Here is a 21,485-nt window from a genome sequence, read left to right on the forward strand (position 1 = left end):
TGTAATCGTCACAAGTTGTTAACCTTCTTAAAGAGGGAGGTGCATGTTGTTTGGATGGACTGGATTGACTGTGTACGCATAGACGCACTTCCCTTGGGTGTAAATACCTGTGGATGCAGATGGCTGCTTTGCAAAGGGGTCATTTTGGAAGGGGTCACCTGCGGGAGGCGAGTCCAGCGGAGGGTTGGGGTGGAGTGGGGGAGCGGGAGGGAGGACAGAGAGGTAGGAGACAAGGGGAGACAGTCTGAGATCGACGCACACCTGGAAGAAACCAACAATAGTCCAGAGGGCAGAGAAACCAAGCTGAAAAAAAGGGTTGGGGTGGGGGGGGCGTCAGTGTAAGGCTTACTGAGGCCCGGTAACATCCCATTTTCTGGTTGATTCACTGTGCCTGGAGGTGAAGGGGAGAGCCAAAACAGGAAATAGGGATTTCTGGCAAATCGAATTCTACTTTGAGGGACTGGGGAATTTATTTTGAAAACTTTAAGAGGTGGAGAGACTAGCAGAGGAGAAGAGGCGATAAAGTTGATGAGGAGAGGGGGTGTAAAGAGAGGAAATTGAAAAGGAGCAAGCCGGGGAAGGGGGAGGAGAGGAAAAAAAAAAAAACGATGCGGGGAGGTATGGAGAGAAGGACAGGTGAGGAGAGGGAGGGGGGAGGAAGTGAAGACCGGGCGAGGACCTTTGAAGGGGTCGGTCTTGAAGGGGTCCTCGGAGTGGAAGGGGTCGGTGTGTAGCTCCTGGGGCGGACCGCTGAACACCGCCGGCTTCACCCTGAACGGGTCCTCCTGCAGGGACGGACGGCAGAAGGAGGGAGAGGAAGTGACGAAAACAAAATGATTGGACTTCCAAAGCGATTCTCTCTCACACACACACACACATGGGGGGGATACACAGCCCAGTCACTCAAGGTGCAGGGAGCCAAACATCCCCAAATTCACAAAACTTAATATGTCGAAGAGCAAAGTAGATCCTGCTGATAGAATAGAATAGAACGTTTTTAATTCAGCAAAAGAATTTCCTCCGAGATTAATAAATTTCCATTCTATTCTATATAAAAAAAAAAAAAAAAGTTTTCTTTATTTCCTTTCTTCAGAAAAAGAAAAAAAGTCACTTTCTTAAAAAACCTTCTTGATAACTGGTAATAAGCCAAATGTTGCTCTGAGAGAATATTTCTATGTCTTTCCAGGGACTGTTCCTGGCCGTCTGGTCTGGAGGAGGTCGAATTGAGACGAGTAAAGGTCGATGGGGCTGTGTGTGTGTGTGTGTGAGTGTGTGTGTGTGTGTGTGTGTGTGTGTGTGTGTGTGTTTGGCTTTTTGAATAAAAATTGAAGCCAGTTTTGCCCCCCCTCCTTTGTAAACCGCCGGTGTATGTGTCCTTCCAGCGCAGGCCCGGCCTTCTATAAAGAATCATGTTTCCATGGCAACCCCATGTACGCGCGCGCTAAAGACCGTTTTCCGCAAACACATTGATCAAGTGTAAGCGCGCTGTTTACTCAAATCTCGCACACACACCCGTGGGTGTGTGCAGTGTGTGTGGTATGTCTATGCGAAAAACTCCATTGAATATTTCCATCCTGTGACGCCGCAATGATTCATTTTTGTATACTGCAGCGGTAAAACACAGAAACACGTGTGAACACAACGGCTGTCTTGCCAGGTGCCGGAGGTGAGGGAGCCAAGATGACAAAGGCCTTGTAGGCCGAAGGTTTTTTTTTTGGGGGGGGTTCTTTTTTACATCTGAATGCAACACCGTGGAAAAGGCAGGGGTTTAGGGGAGTCGGGGGTGATAATAAATAATAATAAGCAGGGATTTTGAGAGAGACAGCTCAAATGACAGGGGGGAGTTTGACAAGCCGCAGTCTGCAAACGGCTTTTTAATCTTTTTGTCTGGATGATAATGAGGCCGGGCAAAGAGCATGGCGGCGGGGTGGGGTGGTGGGGTTGGAATGGATCAGACACTGGGATCGGTCGAGCTGCGCTTCCATTGGCTCCCATCAAGCCAGACGCCGCACGATTGAGACGTCCAGACGGGTTTATACGCTGTACACAAAACAGATTCTTCTTCTTCTTTTTTTTTTTCTAAATGTCATATTAATGTGTCTTCATCTCCTGTTTTGATGTTTCGCATGATTTAACCATCTTCCTTTCTGCCAAACGTAACCAAGAAACAAGCCCGGGGGAAAGCAGTGTGCAGGTTCTCGCCGACTTAAGCTACCCATACACCAGAAAGCTTTGAAAAGATTTGGAAAACACGTGTAAATGTATCATCTCACCTGCTCAGATCTGGATGGATGTGAGCAAGACAAGTTTTTTAGAGTTTTGAGTCGTAGCCCACTCTCAGACAGGGATTTTACAAAGAGTGGGAATCTTGCAGGGTCACTATTTACAAGACTACACGTAGATTCTCTCGGCAATTTTTTCCCACTGTGCAATGTTTTCGCCGGGTATTTGCAGAGCCGATGCTATTTCGTTTCCTCGCTTTTCCTTCTCCACTCAGTCATGATATGTTTGTAGGTTGCCATTGTACAAACCGGGCTGTTCTGCCCACAGCTCCACCACCAGACGGTCTGCACTGATGGGGACGTCCTTCACCGTCCCTGTTCATCCATGCCGCCAACAAATACCGTCTGTACGACCAAAACCGCTCTGATGATTTTTTTTTTCTACCAGGTTTCCTTTTTCCAGTTTGGTCAGAGCTCATCTATTGGTTACGTCACTGTAATGACTGAAAGACCTGCGACAATATCCAAAAGGTTTGTCGTAAGCCCGAGACTAAAACAGCTCAGACTGTCACTTTATACTCAACAATTGAGATAACAGGGGTGCGCTAAAACCCCAGTATAACTCTTAATATTTCCTTTTGACTTCCAGTTTGTAGTCTGCAACCATGAAAATCTTTCAGTGTAAGACCGGGCCTGGTCACCTGTCAATCACCCAGCCGTGTGAAGGGCACATCTAAACAATCGGTCTCCTCCACACCCCCGGGTTGATTTTTCTGTATTAGTATTTTGCCACTTTGCCCCTGTAAAGAAGGAGAGACGACAAGGAGAGAGCGGACATGTAGATTCTGACCTGCGCAGGTCTCACCATCGCCGGAAAGCCTCCGTTCTCCCGGTCCCCGAAGCCCTCGCTCATGTCGGCTAGGTTTGTCATGCTGCCGCCGTGGGTTCCGTTCAGCGTGCTGTTGTACTGCTCGATGCTTTTGGACACCTCCTGCTGGCTGTCCTGAATCTGGGACAGTTTGCTGCGAGCCTGAGGGTGTAGGGGCATGCACACACACACACACACACACACACACACACACACACACACACACACACACACACACACACTCAGCTAGGAAGCCGAAGGATACCTAAGACAAGATGCTGCAACACAAACATGGACCCTGACTTATGCAAGTAAAGACCCCCCCCGAGGAGCATCACTCTTATGACGAAAGAAAGAATAAAAAAAAGAACTTCTTTCTGTGACGATTCTGTTTTTTTTTTTTTTCCAAACTCCTTTTCCAGCAACGATCACAGCGACGCCTTAATGTGTCCATTATCGTCCGGGGACCGAGGAATCCAGAATCATCAGGAGCTGGAGTGTCTGATGAGAAGGATTCAAAGCATCGCGCAGAGCTACAACTTTATCGTGACACTTACAGTGAAGCAAAAAAGTATTTAGTCAGCCACCGATTGTTCAAGTTCTCCCACTTTCTCAAATACCTTTTTGCCCCACTGGAAATCCCGTCAGACTTACATTTGACGTCATTTCAAAAGAAACCGAAGCGACATTATGTTTATTTATTTCACTGATGCGTTCCCTCATATTAAACCATACAAACTAGCCCAGTTACCATTTCCCCCATTTTGAAACGTTAGATTTGTTAAACTGTTAGGAAAAAAAAAATGGTTGCGGAATGAATCATAGACGTTCCGTTGACGTATTAGCTTAAGCCACAAACTTTGTAGCATTGTTTGTTTTTCTCTTCAATGCGTGTAATTTATTGGACTTTTATCGAGATGAAAACAAACAAAATAGGAGGCCTTTAATTAAAAGCGCAGGCCTGTTTGAACAGCCCCCTCCATATGTCTTTACACAGCCATATTCTTTTTACACTAAACATACAAGAGTATTTCCCATGGACGTAAAGTTAGCTTTTTTTATTGTTTAATCAAAAACGGCCGCTGGAATTCCAGCACGTTGCCAGAGAATTTCCAAACTGCTGGAACCCCGGGGGTGGCAGATTGTTCCTGTTCCTGGTGTTTTAGGAATAACATATATATAAAAAAAAAAAAAAAAAGGCTGCTGAGACTTTGTCATGAGAATCGTCAGGAACGTCTGGATGTTATTGCAGGTGAGCATGAGGGAACGATCAACTGTAGAAGGGGGTGGGGGGGTCCCGGGCATGTGGTTGTTCCATTCAGGGGAACGTGATCTATCTCATCAGTCCTCGGTGTCATTGCCGCATTTAAACCCCAGCCTGTTTGAGGAAGGGGTATGTGGTTGAAGCGGCGCGAGATGATTGACAAGTCGGACATGGGGGATGAAACCGTGGAGGCTGGAGCTAAATAACACTGACAGACTCATGCTCTTAATCCCCCTTGGCTGGGCTACTCGGGAGGGGGTGGGAAGGGGTCGGCGACGCAATGGCACCCCCTGTTGGCCAGGGCGTGCGCGGGCCTCCTACCTGGTTGATCTCGTCCTGTGTGGCCTTCAGAGACTTGATGATGGTCTCCAGTTGGACCTTGCCAGCAGCGAGGCTCTGCTCCAACTGGTTCTCCTCCTGCTGCAGCCGGCCCAGGTCAGCCTTCGCCCGGCTCAGCTCCTCCTCCTGGCTCTGCAGGTCTGACTCCTGGGAGTGGATCTGACTTTGGAGGGTCGAGATCTTTGGGAGGGAAAACAGCCACGTTTCAAAAAAATTCCCCGGTCGGGTGTTCTCCCTTCAGTGACGGGACGGCGAGTCTTACCATCTGGGACTCTTCCTGGCATTTCATCCGGACCTCGTTCAGCATGTCCTCCAACTTGTGCTTCTGCTGGTCCATCTCCTCTAGCCGGTCCTGGGCGTCCTGCTTCTGGGCCTCCAGCTCCTGCAGGCAGGCCGTCTCCCTGTCCAGGTCGCTCTGCATCTCCTGAGAGGAGTCGTGTTGGAAACAGATCATGACAGGACGGGGTAAAGGAGACTTCCTGGCTTTCGTGACCCACTTTCGTCCTTACCTGTACCTCTGCGGTCTTATGCCTGATGGCCTCCTCGGTCTCCCTGATGTCCTGCTCCAAGGTGTACTTTTCCCTGAGGTGCACACACACACACGTGCCTCATTGTGGTACAAAAGCATATGAAGCAGCCAACTAAAAAAAAAAATTGGGCCTCTGCTTTGTTGGCACATGGACATAATAGCTCAACACAACACTGGACTGGGATTCCATCATATCCTAAGCGCAACTTTCCCCGAGATCGGCCGGACGGTGGCGTTCTCACCAGGCGACTAAGCATCGATGGCGGCGGGTTTGTTGGGGCCGAAATTAGAAAAGGGTAAAAGGGAGCGCGTTCGGTCTTGTGAAAATCCAACGGGTGAGGTGTCAAACGGCGACGAGCATTCACAAAGTGAAGTTTGAATGGCCCGCTGCATCTTTTTCTCCGGTATGATGTGACGGAGTCTCAGTCCGGCAGGACGCCGGTGTGTATTTTTCTCTTTACCTGAGCGTTTTCCACTGGGTAAAGGCGAGAGCGCTGACGCAGCATGGAGAACAGGGGGTGGACAAACAAAAAGGCTGATGAAAGTGCAAACATAAAAAAATAAAATAAAAAAAAAAAAGTGTGGATGTCGTGACGACGTGGATGCGTGGCTGGGCCGGCGGATGGATGCGAAAAGGAACAACAGGGGTGGCGCGGGAAAGTGGCGACGAGGGCGAGAATGTAGACATGCACGGTTGAAAAAAATAATTATCAATAAAAACGGCTTCAGGCCTCTGGTGACACCGAGCGTGACCGAAAGTTGACCTATTGGGCTACATAACTACCCTGATGTCCCTCTGTCACGACCCATCTTTATTTCCAGGGGTCGGCAACAGTTTACACTGCGGCTCCGAGTGGCTTGGGAAAATAAATGATAAATATTTAATTGAAGTGTATTTCATTTGTGTTAATTCCTTTTTTTTTTAGCTTCTAGTTCTAAGTTGGAAGATTATTGTGATCTTGAAATATTAAATAAAATTATATTTATTATTTTTCACCGCTCAAAATAACGTCTAACTCGCGGAAGCCCGTATACCCGCCAACCCGATTTGGAGATGCTGTGCACGGGATTCAGGAGCAGAAGTCCCATAAACCAGGTAAAATAAATATTTATGAAGATATTTTGCAAACATTTATTCATCATTGTTTACTGACACAGTGATTTTTTTCCCGATTTATTTTCAAAATTCAGGTCAAGGCTCCGCTACACGCTCTGAAAAGCTCAAAATGAGTTCATTACATAAATAAAATGTAATTTTCTCCATAATACTTTGCGAATTTCAGAGGCAACACACCACACACTTGTTTGTACAAAGTGTAAAGGTAATAGAAAGCAATATATACAGCGGTACCTTTATTGTAGACGTCAAAAAGTAATTGTGGCTCCCAAGTGTTTTCTTTTCCGAGGAAACCGGGTCCAAATGGCTCTTTGGGTGTTACGGGTTGCCGACCCCTGTTCTAGTGGATTCCATATCCAGCCCAGGCTGAAAGGGGCGTGACGAAGCACGGCAAGGCTAACTCACTAAACTGGCGGTTGGATCCTCCTGACGGACACGACGCTTCACGGGATTTACTTTTCCTATTCTCCGGCACTCTCTGAAAGCGCTACGGGGGCCAAAATATTCTCATGAAATGAGGAGGAGAGTGGACTCATTTCAATCAGAGCACCAGGATGGGCCTGGTAAAGCGTGGGCTGCGAAAAAATAATTGACACGCGACATCAGCCGACCTCATCCGTGCAGAGTAGCCAAAAAAAAAAATCCCTTCTACAGCAAAGGGTTCTGGTCGTAATATGGACTGCTAGATGTGATTGTAAAGTTTTTGTTTTTAAGCGTCCCAATGGGAAAAACTTTTGTATACGAGCCAGGATGATTCCGGAAAGTAAGTAACACGGAGGGAGACGGCGGTAAGGATTGTTAGCACTGCGGCGTTAGCTAGGACGACAGATTGCTAAGGGACATTTCGTGGATTTTCGCGATAACTTTGCAAAAAGCAAGCAACGAGCACATATGCATAAATTTGAAAAAAAAAAAATGATCGTAGCCATGAAATGTGGCTTGCTAAACCAGATCAGAACGGGAGGTGGTTATTTGCTGGGGGTTGGGAGGCAGACTGGAATCGTAGGAGAGATAATGTGATGTGTTGACGAGTTGGGTTTTAATGACATTGAAGATCTTACAAGATACCGTAAGTGCATTCATCACATTGTGATATGACATGGGTAAAGCGGAGAATCCAGAACATTCTTAATATTCGTCGTCCGAACAGCGTCGGCGCCCGATACCTCTGCAGCTGTGCGATTTCCTGGCTGATGTCGTCCAGCTCCTTGATGCCGGTGAACTCCCCCGAGCCCACAGAGCTGGAGCTGTCCTGGAGGGAGAGAAGATTGTAAGAAACCCGTCTCAACGGGGAGGGCGGAGGGGGACGGGTGGGCTGGACTGAGGGAAAGGGAGGCAAACAGGCAAGTGGCGGCGAGACCACTGGTCCATACAAGGAAGAGGACATCGGAGCACGTGAGAGGGTCCTGGGAGGGGGTCGGTCATGAAGATGAGTGTCACGACCACTGACGAAAGCGCCAGGGAAGAAAAGAATTCATTTTTTCAATGTTTTTTTTTTTTTTTTAATCAAAAATATTATTTTCTCATCCTGTATACACTGCATCCAGGGGTCCTGAATCTTCCCTCGGTCATGTGACACTCGGGGGGTTGATACAGACGTCACTCCACTGTGTCGGGACGGAAAATAATGACTTTTGTTAAAATGCTTTCCAGCCATTGGGGCCTAAACAGCCCGGAGGGGGGTGTGGATGGGTTTGGGGGTTGGCGCGGATGAAAGCATTCGGGGATTGAGGCCCTCCGCTGGGTCCGTGTTACCTACCCACAGCTTGAGCGTTAAGGCCTGAGAGGAAGAGGAGGGGGTAGGGAGAGAAGTGGAATCATTAGCGGGCAACCACTCCTTGAATTTACTGTATTTGAATTAATCCCCTGGTTAAATGTGGCAGAAAAAAAAACAAGGATGGGAGAGGAGGTCGGGGCGGTGGGGCAACGGGAATTCACTGGCGTGGTTCTGGTCTAAATTGTCTCGCAGACAAGAGCCGAGATGCGCCACGGGGGTGGGGTGGGGGCGTATCGGATCAACTTACCCGTCTCATCTCAGACAGGGCGGCCATCTCCGATCCCACTGGGGTCATGTATCCCGACAGGCTCTGCAGCCAGAGGGAAATGTCTTGGTGACACATATCCAAGCGGATCCACTTAGCAACAAAACGTATTTGTTTTTTGTTTTTTTTCGTACTGGGACACATTATCAAGTGTTTCTTGGGGAAACGGTTAGCGACAATCTACATGTACAACCTACATGCTGGAAAAAAAAATAGTTTGGCATATACCCGTTTTGGCTGTTCTGCTTCATCCCCAATTCACCCTTTGCTAAGCTGCGTGATTTGACGCAAGCTGTCAAATCACGGTATCGTAGTTTGGGACAGAGGGAGTCCAGCATCGTCACGGCATATCTCTAATGACTCCTATGACATACTTTTGCGATACTTTTACCACATATAAGGTCAAAACTTGTTCTTGGGGCATTGCAATAGTGAAACACGCTAACCAAAGAGGATGAAAGGATAAATGTTACTGATTCCCTTTCCAAAACCGAAAACAAACCCATGAAAAGTGCAGGCTTTGGAGAACAGTTACGACTTTGTTTGATGTAAAATAATGGGACGCTGTTGCAAGAAGGTCTTAGTCCAGACAATATTCTTGTCGAAATCTTCTTGTCTTGGCAACTAGACTTGTGATGGTCTTAAGCTAGCCAGCGAAGCAATCATTACCCAGGTCTGGATAAACAACTCTTTTTGCAACATAAGATTTAATGTAATTTAATGTTTCATGTCGTCCGAAAGCACTGTCTGTTTTTCCAAAAATGACATAATATTTCTCCAGGGAATATCCGTGAACCTGACAGCTTGGGAAGCCTGTCGGACTTGAAAACGGTATCTAGGTGGGGGCCGGACATAAATAAACAGAAGCCGCTCGGCACCAACTAACAAAAAAAAAACGCCCACCCGGAGACGGATGGTCAGTTTTCACCTGGTCGGCAGTTTATCGATTATTCCTCAATGATCAATCCATCATAAGTACATGTACAAAACCTCTTAAAGTTTCTTAGAAATCAATGTTTTCCTTGTCAAACGTGTCAGTCTGCAAGCTAGCGCTAACATGCATAACACAGCCCCTTCAGATGAATCCCTCACTGCTCCGGTAGAAAAATAGGAGTGTGTTTCCACAGTTTCCCTTCGGACACGCTGCTTTTCTCTCTGCGTGTGTTTTCCACCGCTGGCGAACCGGTCGGCCGTTTTTCAGGCTTTCCCGAAGACTCGATGCTCATAAACGTGTCATCGCGAAGTGTGTCGGTCTGGGAATTTCTAGAATATCCAGCGACGTGATTTTATCAAAATCTGCCTGGAACTGCCGTATATTATAATATTACTACGACTGACAAGTTCTGCAAAATGCACACCATATCGCGTGTAGCCATCGGTTTGTTGTTTGTGTGTATGCAAGTGCACGCGCGAGACGTACTGGTACTGGCGTGCCCCTCTCCGACGGGGGGATCATGTCAGCGGTCAGAGCCTGCGGCGGGTCCACGCCCTTGCTGACTTTCTGCTGGATGAAGTGCATGGCGAGGGCAAACTGCTCCCTTGTGAGCTTGCCGATCTGCCTGGTGTCGGCCAGGGCCCTGCGGGACAGCGGGCGGTCTGAGAGCTGGACACTCACACACACACACACACACACACACACAAACGTACACACACTAGCTACGCAAGCTGGGGTGTTTTTTTGAGATCACTCACACATGGTTTATAAATGCACGATAAAAGAGCTGTGAATGGTTTATTCAGTATTAATAAACCCATTTGTCACAATGGGATTTGTGGCAACGTGAAACAGACGTCCGACGTGAAGCTAAAACGGGCCGGGGCCGATCCCTACCAAATATGTGCGAGGACGTTCTGAGAGAGTCCAGACTGCATGAAGATGTCCTTCACTTCCTGCCCGCTGACAAAGCCGTCCAGATCGGCGTCGGTCTTCAGGAAGATGTCGTCATAGCGACTGCGGTCGGCCACAGGGACCACCCAGTTCATGGAGTGCTGATACAGACGGACGGGAGAAAGAGTGAGAGCGAGACACGTCGGTTATATTTGTGTATGTAAAACATGTAAAACTTCCACACATAACAAATTTTACCAGGAACTCAGCACATTTTCTGACTTGAATGATAATTCTGAAGATGTACCGCTAGTTTAAAAAAGTATTTGTGGATTTAACTGAATTCAACTGGAGCTCTTATGGGAGTCAAATAAGATTTAAAATCAAATCTTCATTGAGGATTTTTTTTTTTTATTTTGATTAATGTTTTATGTGGTGATTTTTATTTTTTTTTCGAATGACCGTATTCCTGTAAATATACAACGCTTAAAAACAATCAAATCAACATGTCTGCCGGACGACAGAAAAGATATGTTTGATTCCAGATAAGATGCTAAGCTGTTTACGTCTGGACGATATTAATAAACGTGAATCCTTTTGAGGTCATTCTGTGATCGAATCTTAAAGGGGTGGGTGGGGGTTTACATTGAGCATGCTCAGTGCATCGTTAGATGGGGTTTGGACCTGCTTCCGCTGATTTCTGTGTGTGTGTGTGTGTGTGTGTGTGTGTGTGTGTGTGTGGTTGGCCCTTGTATTAATATCTTCTCTCATCCTCAAGCCAAAGTAATACCTGAATAGTAATTCTAATCAGACAACTACTTCTCCATCTATATATAAAAAATAAAAAAATAAAGGGAAATTTAAAATAGCACATGAAATATTCTTACTAAATACTTTGTTCTTTACAAAGTTGAATGTGCTGACAATAAAATCACACAAAAATGATCAATGGAAATCAAATTTATCAACCCATAGAAGTCTGAATTTGGAGTCACACTCCAAATTAAAGTGGAAAAACACACCACAGGCTGATCCAACTGTGATGTAATGCCCTTAAAACAAGTCAAAATGAATCAGTGTTGTTTCCTAAGTGGACAATTTAATTTCAGCGGGTTTCTTAAGCGTTCCCTTTATTTTTTTGAGCCGTATATTTCACGTCCATCACAGTGTGTGATGCTGCCCCCTGTTGGTTTCGAAATTTGACGGGAGCGAGGTGGACGGATGGGGGGGGGGAAACAAATTTGGAAATTTTTTTTGCCATCACGTTCCTGCTCTCCACTCCTGTCTACTTTCTACAGGAAGTGACTGACTCACGGTGAGAAATATAAAAGCACCAATGCGAGTAGTACAACTGCTGTGTGTGTGTGTGTGTCTTACCTGTCCCGATTTGAGCGTGTGTTTGGGCGACAGGCTGCCGGTGCTGTTGAGGGAGTTCATGCTGCCGTGGGAGGGCGTGGAGCGAAGGGAGTCTTTTGGCGGCGGGGGGCTCGCGGGCAGCCCCGGGGCGGCGCCGGCCACCGAAGCCAGGGTCTTCTTCCGCTTCGACGGCGGGATGAGGGAGGAGGGCAGGAGTGCCGGCACCGGCTCCTTCTCCAGGGCGCGATACACCAGGTGCATGGCCTGCGAGCACACACACACATTTAGCGTCTCCAGAAATGGAACGGATGTCGAATCAAATTGTGCCGGGGGGGGGGGAATTATTTTGTTACAATGTTTATTTTTAACAGTGGAACCTTGGCTCACGAGTGCCCCGACTTATGAGTTTTCCAAGCTACAGGCTGTCGCTTAGCAGATTTTTTTCACTGTGCGATGCGAGCAAAAATCTGAGTTTCGAGCGAGCAGGATGAACGTTTGATGTGGCCACTGCCGTCCGTGAAGTGGTGTTTAAAAACAGTCAGACATGCTGTCCGCCTCTAAGTAGCCCAGTGAAAATCATGGAAAAACACACACATTTGAGGGGATTTGGTGCAGCCGACAGCGGGAACGACAAGGCATCGGAAGAGTCATTGAAGCCAGTTTGATCGTTTTAAAGAGGACCGGCATTCACTCTGATGCTAAATTAAGTTTAGCGATGAACTGCAGCAAGTTATGTTTAGCAGTACATTGTAGCATTAAGTGTGTAGCGAGTAAGTTAAGTGATGGAGTACGAAATAAAGATCTCTTTCACTGTTGCTGCCGAACATCTTTGTCTGATCTTCAAGTTAAAAAAAAAAAAAAAAAAATCTTCACACTCTCTTTAATAGGGTTTCATTTTTTTAAGATTTTTTTTGTAACATAAAAAGTTACGTTAACCTTTATATAGGTAGCATTTATTCTAAACGCATAAGAAAAACAGGGATCTGAAACGGATTAATAGTCGTAGAAGAAAATAGTTTCAATCCATGTCAATGGGGAAAGTTCATTTGACGTATGAGCAAATTGAGTTACGGGCTCAGTCACCCAATGAATTAGACTCGTAAGTCAAAGTTCCACCGTATTCATTTTTCAAAATTTTAACAATGTCAAAACAGGCGACTCCTTTGCTGAATCAGCCGTGAATTGAGTGACAACGGCCAGATCAGTTACAGGCATTGATGGTGTTTTGAAAAAAAATTGTGCTATCAAACAGTAAATCTGCATTGATCGCTGATAATGAACACCTGTGAACTTGTCTGATTGAAATTGATCGATATCTTTGTGTTTACAATTGCAAAAAGCCATGGTGTAGCTAAAAATCTGTGATATAAAATTAATTTCAATGAATCGGTCTCCAGTGAAGTTTTATACAACATTGGTTTTACTTTTCATTTTAATAAGGTAAGATAAACTTTATTGATCCCCGTAGGGTAAATTTCTTTGTCACAGCAGTGTAACCATTATAATGTCAAAAAAAAGGAAATAAATATGCATGTAAATATAAATATATATATAAATAGAAAGGTAGAAGACAGAAGATAGCGAGACAAAAAAAAATCTACAAATAGATAGACAGCAGACAACAACAACAACAACATCATGGATTAAAAATCTGGATTTATAATCCACGATGCAATTTTTTTAATCGCAGATTTTGTGCTATACTCATTTAAGAGTATGGGAAGTGTTTATAGGAGTATGGGCAACAAAGGTCAATAAGAAGTTGGGGAGGGTCATCAAGCTTTAAAATAAGATATAAATATTAAAAAATAAAATATGGTCAATATTTCCCGGCTTTTCGTTTTTCCCAGCTAGTTCTAGAATGCAAATGAAGGACTACTATATTGGATCTTCCTTTCAAACGACCACTGACACCTAAGTGTTCAACTATAAGAGAGACTTTTCAGAGGAAGAAACTTAACACCGGAATAATTGCGTCATGGATACGTCATAAACACGGTGATTAAAATTCAGAAAACAAAGCGTTAGACGTCAGGGAGATGTCGAAAACAGCAGATGTCCAGCATCAGCGCCGTTATCCCGACGAGTAGTTATGACCTTCGACGTGCCGAGGACAAAAAAGTGAGGACGTCTGCACTCACCACGGCAAACTCGTCTTTGTCGAGGTGGCCATCCTTGTCTATGTCGCTCAGGTCCCACACCTTCCAGGCGGGAAACACAGAAATGGTTAGCATCAGGATGCAAGACATAACTGCTTTCTTCCTGTTACTTGTAAATCTAAACCATTCAGAGCTGCAGGGCTGGCTCTAGAAAACACACTTTCAATCAGATGAGGAAATTTAATAAAATCCGATTTTTGTGATGTGCTTTTCTGCCCGCCACCTTGGTATTTATGTAACTTCATATCAACAGAAGCAGGAGGGTGCAGGAACTTTCATTTTCTTTTTTTTTTTTTTTTTGGCAAGAAACAGAATACTTTAATGGAACCAATAACAATGATCAAAAAAAGAAAACACACACACACACACACATTTAATAGATACAACAGTGGTCCAAACCTTCCCAAGGACATCCAGAGGTAGCTTGGAGTTTATGAGGACTGGTTTGACCTTCTCTCCTGACAGCAGGCCATTGACCGGAGCCAAACTCTCAAAAATCCCGTCAAATTTATTCTTCTCCTCGGGCTACAAGATAAACACACACACACACACACACACACACACACACACACACACACACACACACACACACACACACGTGTTCTACAAACTGGCTCTGGACCGAGGTATCCTCGCCCTGCCTGAACTCAGTCTCGGGCCACATATTGCTGAACGGTTTACTAGATGGGGGGGATTTTCGAAGACGATAACAATGATTGAAGTTGAAAGTGCGTTTTGCAGCGTCAACAGTAAATTTGTATTAATGAAGTCAGCATTAATTTCTTGATAAACTTCTCCTAACTATAATCCAGAGAATGCACAAGAACATTTTTCACATCATAATCACATTATTAATTCATCATTTTTTTTTCCTGAAAGTTCAAGGTTGAGTATTCTTTCGAACCTGGATGCAGACCACTGAACCAGAATCAAGCGCGAGCCGGTCACACAGAACAGACCCTGGAACCCCCCCGGGCTTCCAAAGCGCACATTTGAACTGACCGCAAACAGAGGTGGGACATGGCCACTGCGTGCACGTGACGTGGGCGGAGTGAATGCATGATATGGAAGTGATGTACGCATCGTGTATGCGTGATGTGGACGAGTTGTGTATATTGTGATGGGTTATATATACATGTGTATGTCTGTGCTGTATATAAACAATTATAACATCATTAGAGGTTCAAAGATATTGATGTATTTTGTCTTGTATATGGAGTTTCATATCCTTCTTCTTTCCCTCGGCTACTTCAAATCATCTGCCTCCATCTGACCCTCTTCATCTGCATCCTCTTCTCTCACACCGATTAACTTCCCGTCCTCTTCCACTCCATCCATAGATCTCTTCTTCGGTCTTCCTCCTGGCTGGAAGTTCCAATCTCAGTCTGACTTTACCTCCACAACATTTAACGCGTTTTTTCACTCTGATGGGCTCATTCCTGAGAATCTCACCATCTTCCTCTCAGCAGCCGCCCAGCTCTGCTTCCAGTTTCAATGTCTCTTAACAAGACATCTTGGCTGGTGTCACCAACATCCTTTACAACTTTCCTTTCTGTCTGGCTGACACTCTTTATATCACACCTGACACTTTCCTCCGCCCGTTCCAACCCGCTTGCACGTGTCCCTGCACCTCTTTTCCACACTTTGCATTACCCTGGACTGTTGACCCAAAATCCTCCATCTTATCTATCTCCACTTCCTGTCATTCACACATGTGTTCGGTCTTGCCGTGGTTATCTTTCTCCATCTCCATCTCCGATTTTCCTCCACTTGCTTCCAGTTCTCACTACAATACACAATGTCATCTGCAAACTATCAAACCTCACCTGTCAGCCTGTCCATCACCATTGCAAACAAGAGGAGGCTCAGTATTGATCCCTTTCAGACTCTGCTTCCACCTTGAGCTCCTCTGTCACACCTACAGCACACCTTACCACTGTCTTAACGCTCTCCTACACATAATATTTTTTGTATGTTCATATAAATACACAAGACTGTCTCAGAAAATTAGAATAATGTGATAAAGTTCTTTATCTTCTGTAATGCATTACAAATCGACTGAAATATTGCAAGTCTTTTATTATTTTAATATTGCTGATTATGGCTTACATCTTAAGAAAAGTCAAAATATCCTATCTCAAAATATTAGACAATCATGAAAATGTCATTTTTGTTTTTTTTTTTATTTTGAGACAGTCCTGTAAATAATGATGTTTCTGAAGTGTGGACATTTTGTAAATATACTGCTCAAAAAAATAAAGGGAACACTTGAACAACACAATGTAACTCCAAGTCAATCACACTTCTGTGAAATCATAGTGTCCACTCAGGAAGCAACACAGATTCATTTTGACTTGTTTTAAGGACATTACATCAAAGTTGGATCAGCCTGGAGTTTGTTTTTACACTTTAATTTTGAGTGTGATTCCTAATCCAGACCTCCATGGGTTGATACAATTGATTTCCATTGATCATTTTTGTGTGATTTTGTTGTCAGCACATTCAACTGTGTAAAGAGCAAAGTATTTCATAAGAATATTTCATTCATTTAGATCTAGGATGTGTTTTTTAAGTGTTCCCTTTCTTTTTGAGCAGTGTATATATATATATATATATACACACAAAGCATGAAATTAATGTCTAAAAAGTGTGTGTGTGTGTATGTACACACCCTCACTGCCCAGTGTAGTTCGCCAGAGGTCGAGGCTGCGCTGCCTAGAGACGGGCTGCTCGTGTCCTTCTAAAATCAGACGTGGGGGGAGAAGCTATCTGAGAACAACTGCTTCCTGGAAAGAGAAGGATGACGACTGGAATGATGAGCTCACACTCACAAACTTTGGGGGTGGGACTGTAAGGTTGAGGCTGGACAGGTTGATTTCCTGGCCACTCTGTGCACAGGCGACCAGTCGCAGTGCAACGTAAAATCCCTGAGGGGAAACACTTGCGTTACTAGAGGCTGATATGAGACATTGTGAAACAAAAAAAAAACAAAAAACAAAAGCAGTCTCCTACCTGTTTGTCAAGGTAGCCTTTGCCATCTGGGTCAGCCAAATCCCAGATCTGCAACACAAAACCAGCCCACTGGGTCACATGACTATGATCAACCCGTGCAAACACAAAACAAATGGATTTCCTCGCCTCTTTTTTGACAAGGGAAAGAAAGAAAACCCCATCATAAAAAAAATAAAATAAAATAAAAAAAAAAACAGAAAAAAAAGGCAGCCTGGTGCCTTAAAGGCTTTAAGTGTTTTCAGACTCAGGCTGATTTAGTGAAAGTTTAATTTTACCTTCCTCATGAGCAGACCTTCCACAGCCATAAGCGTTGCGAAAAAGACCGATGGCGATGAACGTAATAATATATTTAGAACGCAAACGACTGCATAAAGCGTCGGTACTAAAACTTCCTTGGGTTGAAGCTGCTGTGAGGGGGACGCGCCGATGTCGCCGCGAACAGCCACCATGCCTGACGAGACGGTGGGGGGAGTCGTAAACGAGCTGTGATTTTGTTTCTTGTAAAGACTTTATTAGCGATGGGTGACAAAACCCGCAGTGTCATAGGAGGGGGTGTGATGTCACGTAGGGGGGAAAGGCATAGAAATCCAGCGTGCTATCTGTGATGCACTATCGATGTGCGGGTGTGGGAAAGTCCGTCTGGTCTGCGTGTCTGCCCCCCTGGGGCTCTGACGGGGTAAGTGCTGAGGTAACAAAGGGGAGGCTCTGATGTCACCACTAGGGGTGTCACGAAATCCTGTACGAAGTTGTGCATGTTACACAACCTCAATCAAAGAAGAAGAAGCAGGAGAGGATGCGCGACAAATGCACGTGGGTAAAAGTCAAATTTCCACAGGGGAAACGTAATGGCGGTAACTCCATGGAGCGTAACTGCTGCGAAACCACTGCTGGAGAAGGACTAGTGACAGCGACCGCTATTTCTAGAGAACTTCCAAGAAAAAATATTATGGATGATGTCAGAAGTTCTGCTGTCACCTGAGTGGCGCAGGTAAAAAATTAAAACTAAAAGGCCTGCATCCACAATGCTGCCGGTGGTTTGGCAACCAGAGAGCTGCTGTGCTACACGAGGATTTTTACTTAAAGTGTGTGAGTGCAAGCACATGTTGGGGTTTCCATGCTGCTGTTTGTCTCATCCCTCTGTTTAAAAACAACATTAAAAAAAAAAACTCCTGTCAAAAACTCCTTAATCACACTGACTTTGTCAAATTTGGTTTGGCTGCAGCACCTTCTCAGCTGCTGGACCGTCTCCGTGTCCTCTTACAGCCCGTCCGTGTTTTGGATGCCGCATGTTTTCGTTGGAAACCCAGCAGGCGCCGGGGAGCGTTTGTGTCGTTCTCTCACGGCCGGATCGCCGCGGTTCGTCCAGGCCCGGTGGAGATCACACGACTTCTGCAGCCTATCCTGAATACTTGACTCCGGAGAGGTAATGTCCCTCCTCTCTCCCCTCATGCCTGACATCCAAACCCCATTTACAACCTCTCTCACATCCATCAGGCTACACGTGTGCTGTGCAGGACATAGAAATATCAGGTGACCTTCCGTGACCTTCTTCGGGGCAATAAAGCAGAGCTCGGATCCACGGCCCTCTGGCCACTTTATGAATTCCATTCTTCCTTTTCTTAACACTAAACGATCGTATCCACATTTCCACCCCGTTTTCCAAACGCACCACCGTCTGCAAATACTGACCTTCCCGTCTCCGGTGGAATATATACAAAAAATATAATTTATCATAATTGAGAGTAAGGTGGGACTAGCCGCTCCAAGGAGCCCCCTTCTCCACTAACTGCTACCTTGGCATTTCATCCAAACACTTCTTGCATCCAAAATGTGCATGATCCATTAAAACATAACACTGGTTCCAAAGTCCTGCTTCCTTTCCAGGATTCTCTTTGATACCAGGCCCCCATAAGTACATTCATCTGTTATTACCAATCTATTTCACTGATTTATTGATGTCAGGTGAGATGATTTTAAGTCTTTTCCCGGGCTAATAATAATTCCTTTCTTCCAGCACCCTGACATTTTCCCGGCACTCTTGATATAAAAAAAAAAAAAAAAGCTGCAGCAGCTTGTTTTGGAGTCTGAAAAATGAAATATTTCAATAATGTACTGACTTTGGGTGTACTTTTCTCAGAGATTCTGCTTTATACTGAGGTGTAATAATTAAATTTAATTGTCCGATTAATCTGGAAAACGCAGAGATACCTTATTTTTAGACCGCGATCGAAACGGTTGCAACTTGAGTGGAATTCTATCGTTAAATGAGAAACAGTGGGTTTTTACAGGAATGTAAAACACCCACATCTCAGACTCTGCCTGCCTGATCTGATCCTCATATTTGTGACGTCACGGTACTGTTTCCCCTTTGTGACATCACAAAGACTTCACTAAGGGCTGAAGGGGGAATGAACCTCCCGCCGCCACGGCAACGCGCTCACGGCAACACGCTCACCTTACTTTACTGCTGCCGGAGCTTCCGAAGGAGCAGAGAAAACAGGACGGATTTGTTTGGATAGAGCTTAAAGTTGCAGCAAGCTATTCTTTGAAGTCTTTAATCGTGTTTTTTTTTTTTTTTCTGCTTCTTTTTAACCAGCAGGGCTGTAAAACCTGCCAACTGCTGTAAAACTTCGCAGACGGGCCACGAGGCGCCGTGAAACCTCCATGGGGAAAGAACAGTGGCCCAAACTGCCCCAGTGTTAATCCCAATCTATGGATGCCCGGAGCCTCAAACCTCACAACGGAAGAGTTTTATTTTCCGCTCTCAACAGCGTGAACTGATGTGAGTACAACCCCAATCGACCTGCAGTCAGCATATATGATGGGGATGATGTCTTAACGGATGACACTTTCGCTAAAAATGTCAATTTCAGGTCTTCAGCTCAAACAAAAATATTCTTGATAATCCTCATTCCTAGCATGCGTGGGCGGGCTGAGCAACACAAAAGTGAATATATATTAACCTTTCATTGTTTCCCCGAAGCTATCCATTTCACACACCCCGCTCCCCAACAAAAACCCCCAACCCTGACTTTAAAATTTTTTTTTAAATGTCCCTATTTTTTCCACCCAGACTCAACTGTTTTATGGTAATTATGCATCAGCTGGGTTTCGAGGCTTAAAAGTACCGTAAGTCACTTCCAAAGTGTCAACAGGGTGCCAAGAGGCGAACGCGCACACGGTGAATGTGTGGATTCGAATTCAAATACGAATGACTTTAAAAGCAGGCTCGCTATTTGTGTATCACAGGGTTGTAAACTGTTTAATGATAGAAATGCGCTGCATGCAGTAGACAAAGCTGGCAGGAGTTAGTTCACCCGATTTGTTGATCACGCGAATTGTGGCAAGGAGACGGATGCTCGAGAGCCTTGTCAGGTGGTAACACGTGCCGGGGCAGTAGCTGTTTTTTAATTTCCAGTGACCTTTTTCCTGAGCGGCATTTGGCATCCAGAGTTGCCTCTCCTCCTCTGCAAAGCTCCATTCTCTGTCACTTTTCCCTCAATTGGCGTTTTCAGAATAGTATTTTGATTTCTATTTTTTCTATTTTATATTTCTAAAGCAGGGGTCAGGAACCTTTTTGACTGGCAGAGCCATAAAGGCTAAATATTTCTAAATATATTTCATTGAGAGCCGTATAGTATTTTTAACATATAATAAATTAAATATGTCTTACTTTTTTTTTTTTTGAACATTTATGAGAACAGGTGCCTTAACTGAGCCACACACATTCTTACAAAACCTCATAACAAGATACACTTTATACAATATTCTTTATAGGTCACTTATTTCCTCACTAGCAAGCGAAAAATAAAATAAAACTAAAAAAAAAAAAAAAAAATCTTAACTCAGTCAAATAGAGATAATATCTTCAACTCTCCAAATGTTTTTTAATGGGTGCCCATTTGTCAAGATATAGGTCTGTCTGAAGTCGTAAGTTTGCTGTTATGCGTTCCATGCAGTTTACATCCTTAAGCCTCTGACACCACTGGTCCAGGGTAGGTGGGTGGGGTTTGAGCCAGTTTACTGTGATCATTTTATGTGCAATTAATAGAACTCTAAGCGAAAACACCTGTTTTTTCCTTAAATCGCTTGTTGATGCTGTACCCATAATAAATAGCTGTGGATCAATTGGTCTGTTTAATTTTAAAATCTCACTTATTTGTAAATATGTCTTACTTTTAATGCGACCTCTGGTGCCGCATGGATTTGTTCGAAGTGCCGCTTTATATTTGACCGTTTCATCAATGCAATTTTATCATAGCATATTAAACACACCGCAGATCCAAATGCAAATTCCTTTGTCCTTTGTTTCTTTTTTCGCCATCTTTTCCGTTACAAGAATAAACTAGTTGGCTATCTGATGAAATTGATTTCTTCACCTTTACAATGACCCGGACGTGCGCGGAAGCCATTGTGTCCCGACCCGACCAACGGGTGACCTGTGAAATTTACCTTCAAATCTAATTTCTGTTTACTTTAAAATGACACAGTATAATGAAGAAATATCACAAGTATTTTAAAATAAGTTCCAAACTGATGTGGCTCATAGTGGCGCGCGCGCAGTTATCGCAACATCTTCACCATGTTGGCGGGAGGAAACCAGACGTACCAGGCTTATGAAGATTTACAGATTATGGATTGTTTTAAAGGGTCTCTTTGTTTATGTTTGTCGGCCTTCTCGACAGCCGGCAATATGTGTCCCCTCTAATCCAATAATATTTCACGTCTTCACAGAACGGCCACGCAATT

General features: G+C 44.7%; 1 protein-coding gene across 2 annotated transcripts in view; it reads right to left on the bottom strand.

The window, feature by feature from the left end:
• eps15l1a (epidermal growth factor receptor pathway substrate 15-like 1a) overlaps positions 1 to 21,485 on the bottom strand; it is a 56,811-nt gene that overhangs the window by 18,953 nt on the left and 16,373 nt on the right. Inside the window, exons 4-21 of one of the 2 annotated variants that reach the window (XM_086146040.1) lie at positions 16,737 to 16,784; positions 16,556 to 16,651; positions 16,396 to 16,464; positions 14,124 to 14,249; positions 13,707 to 13,766; positions 11,587 to 11,829; positions 10,213 to 10,370; positions 9,802 to 9,958; positions 8,364 to 8,426; positions 8,099 to 8,119; positions 7,506 to 7,591; positions 5,684 to 5,716; positions 5,203 to 5,275; positions 4,956 to 5,117; positions 4,676 to 4,873; positions 3,073 to 3,252; positions 680 to 785; positions 108 to 158 (exon numbers count right to left, since the gene is read on the bottom strand). In XM_086146040.1, coding sequence (XP_086002166.1) covers positions 108 to 158; positions 680 to 785; positions 3,073 to 3,252; positions 4,676 to 4,873; positions 4,956 to 5,117; positions 5,203 to 5,275; positions 5,684 to 5,716; positions 7,506 to 7,591; positions 8,099 to 8,119; positions 8,364 to 8,426; positions 9,802 to 9,958; positions 10,213 to 10,370; positions 11,587 to 11,829; positions 13,707 to 13,766; positions 14,124 to 14,249; positions 16,396 to 16,464; positions 16,556 to 16,651; positions 16,737 to 16,784 — 1,930 coding nt within the window. The remainder of the gene's footprint in view (positions 1 to 107; positions 159 to 679; positions 786 to 3,072; positions 3,253 to 4,675; positions 4,874 to 4,955; positions 5,118 to 5,202; positions 5,276 to 5,683; positions 5,717 to 7,505; positions 7,592 to 8,098; positions 8,120 to 8,363; positions 8,427 to 9,801; positions 9,959 to 10,212; positions 10,371 to 11,586; positions 11,830 to 13,706; positions 13,767 to 14,123; positions 14,250 to 16,395; positions 16,465 to 16,555; positions 16,652 to 16,736; positions 16,785 to 21,485) is intronic. The other variant, XM_086146033.1, reaches the window with a different exon arrangement.

This window comes from Fistularia commersonii, chromosome 1, assembly GCF_037954325.1.
Source record: "Fistularia commersonii isolate RoL2024-O1a breed Wild chromosome 1, RoL_Fcom_v1.0, whole genome shotgun sequence".
Taxonomy (NCBI): domain Eukaryota; kingdom Metazoa; phylum Chordata; class Actinopteri; order Syngnathiformes; family Fistulariidae; genus Fistularia; species Fistularia commersonii.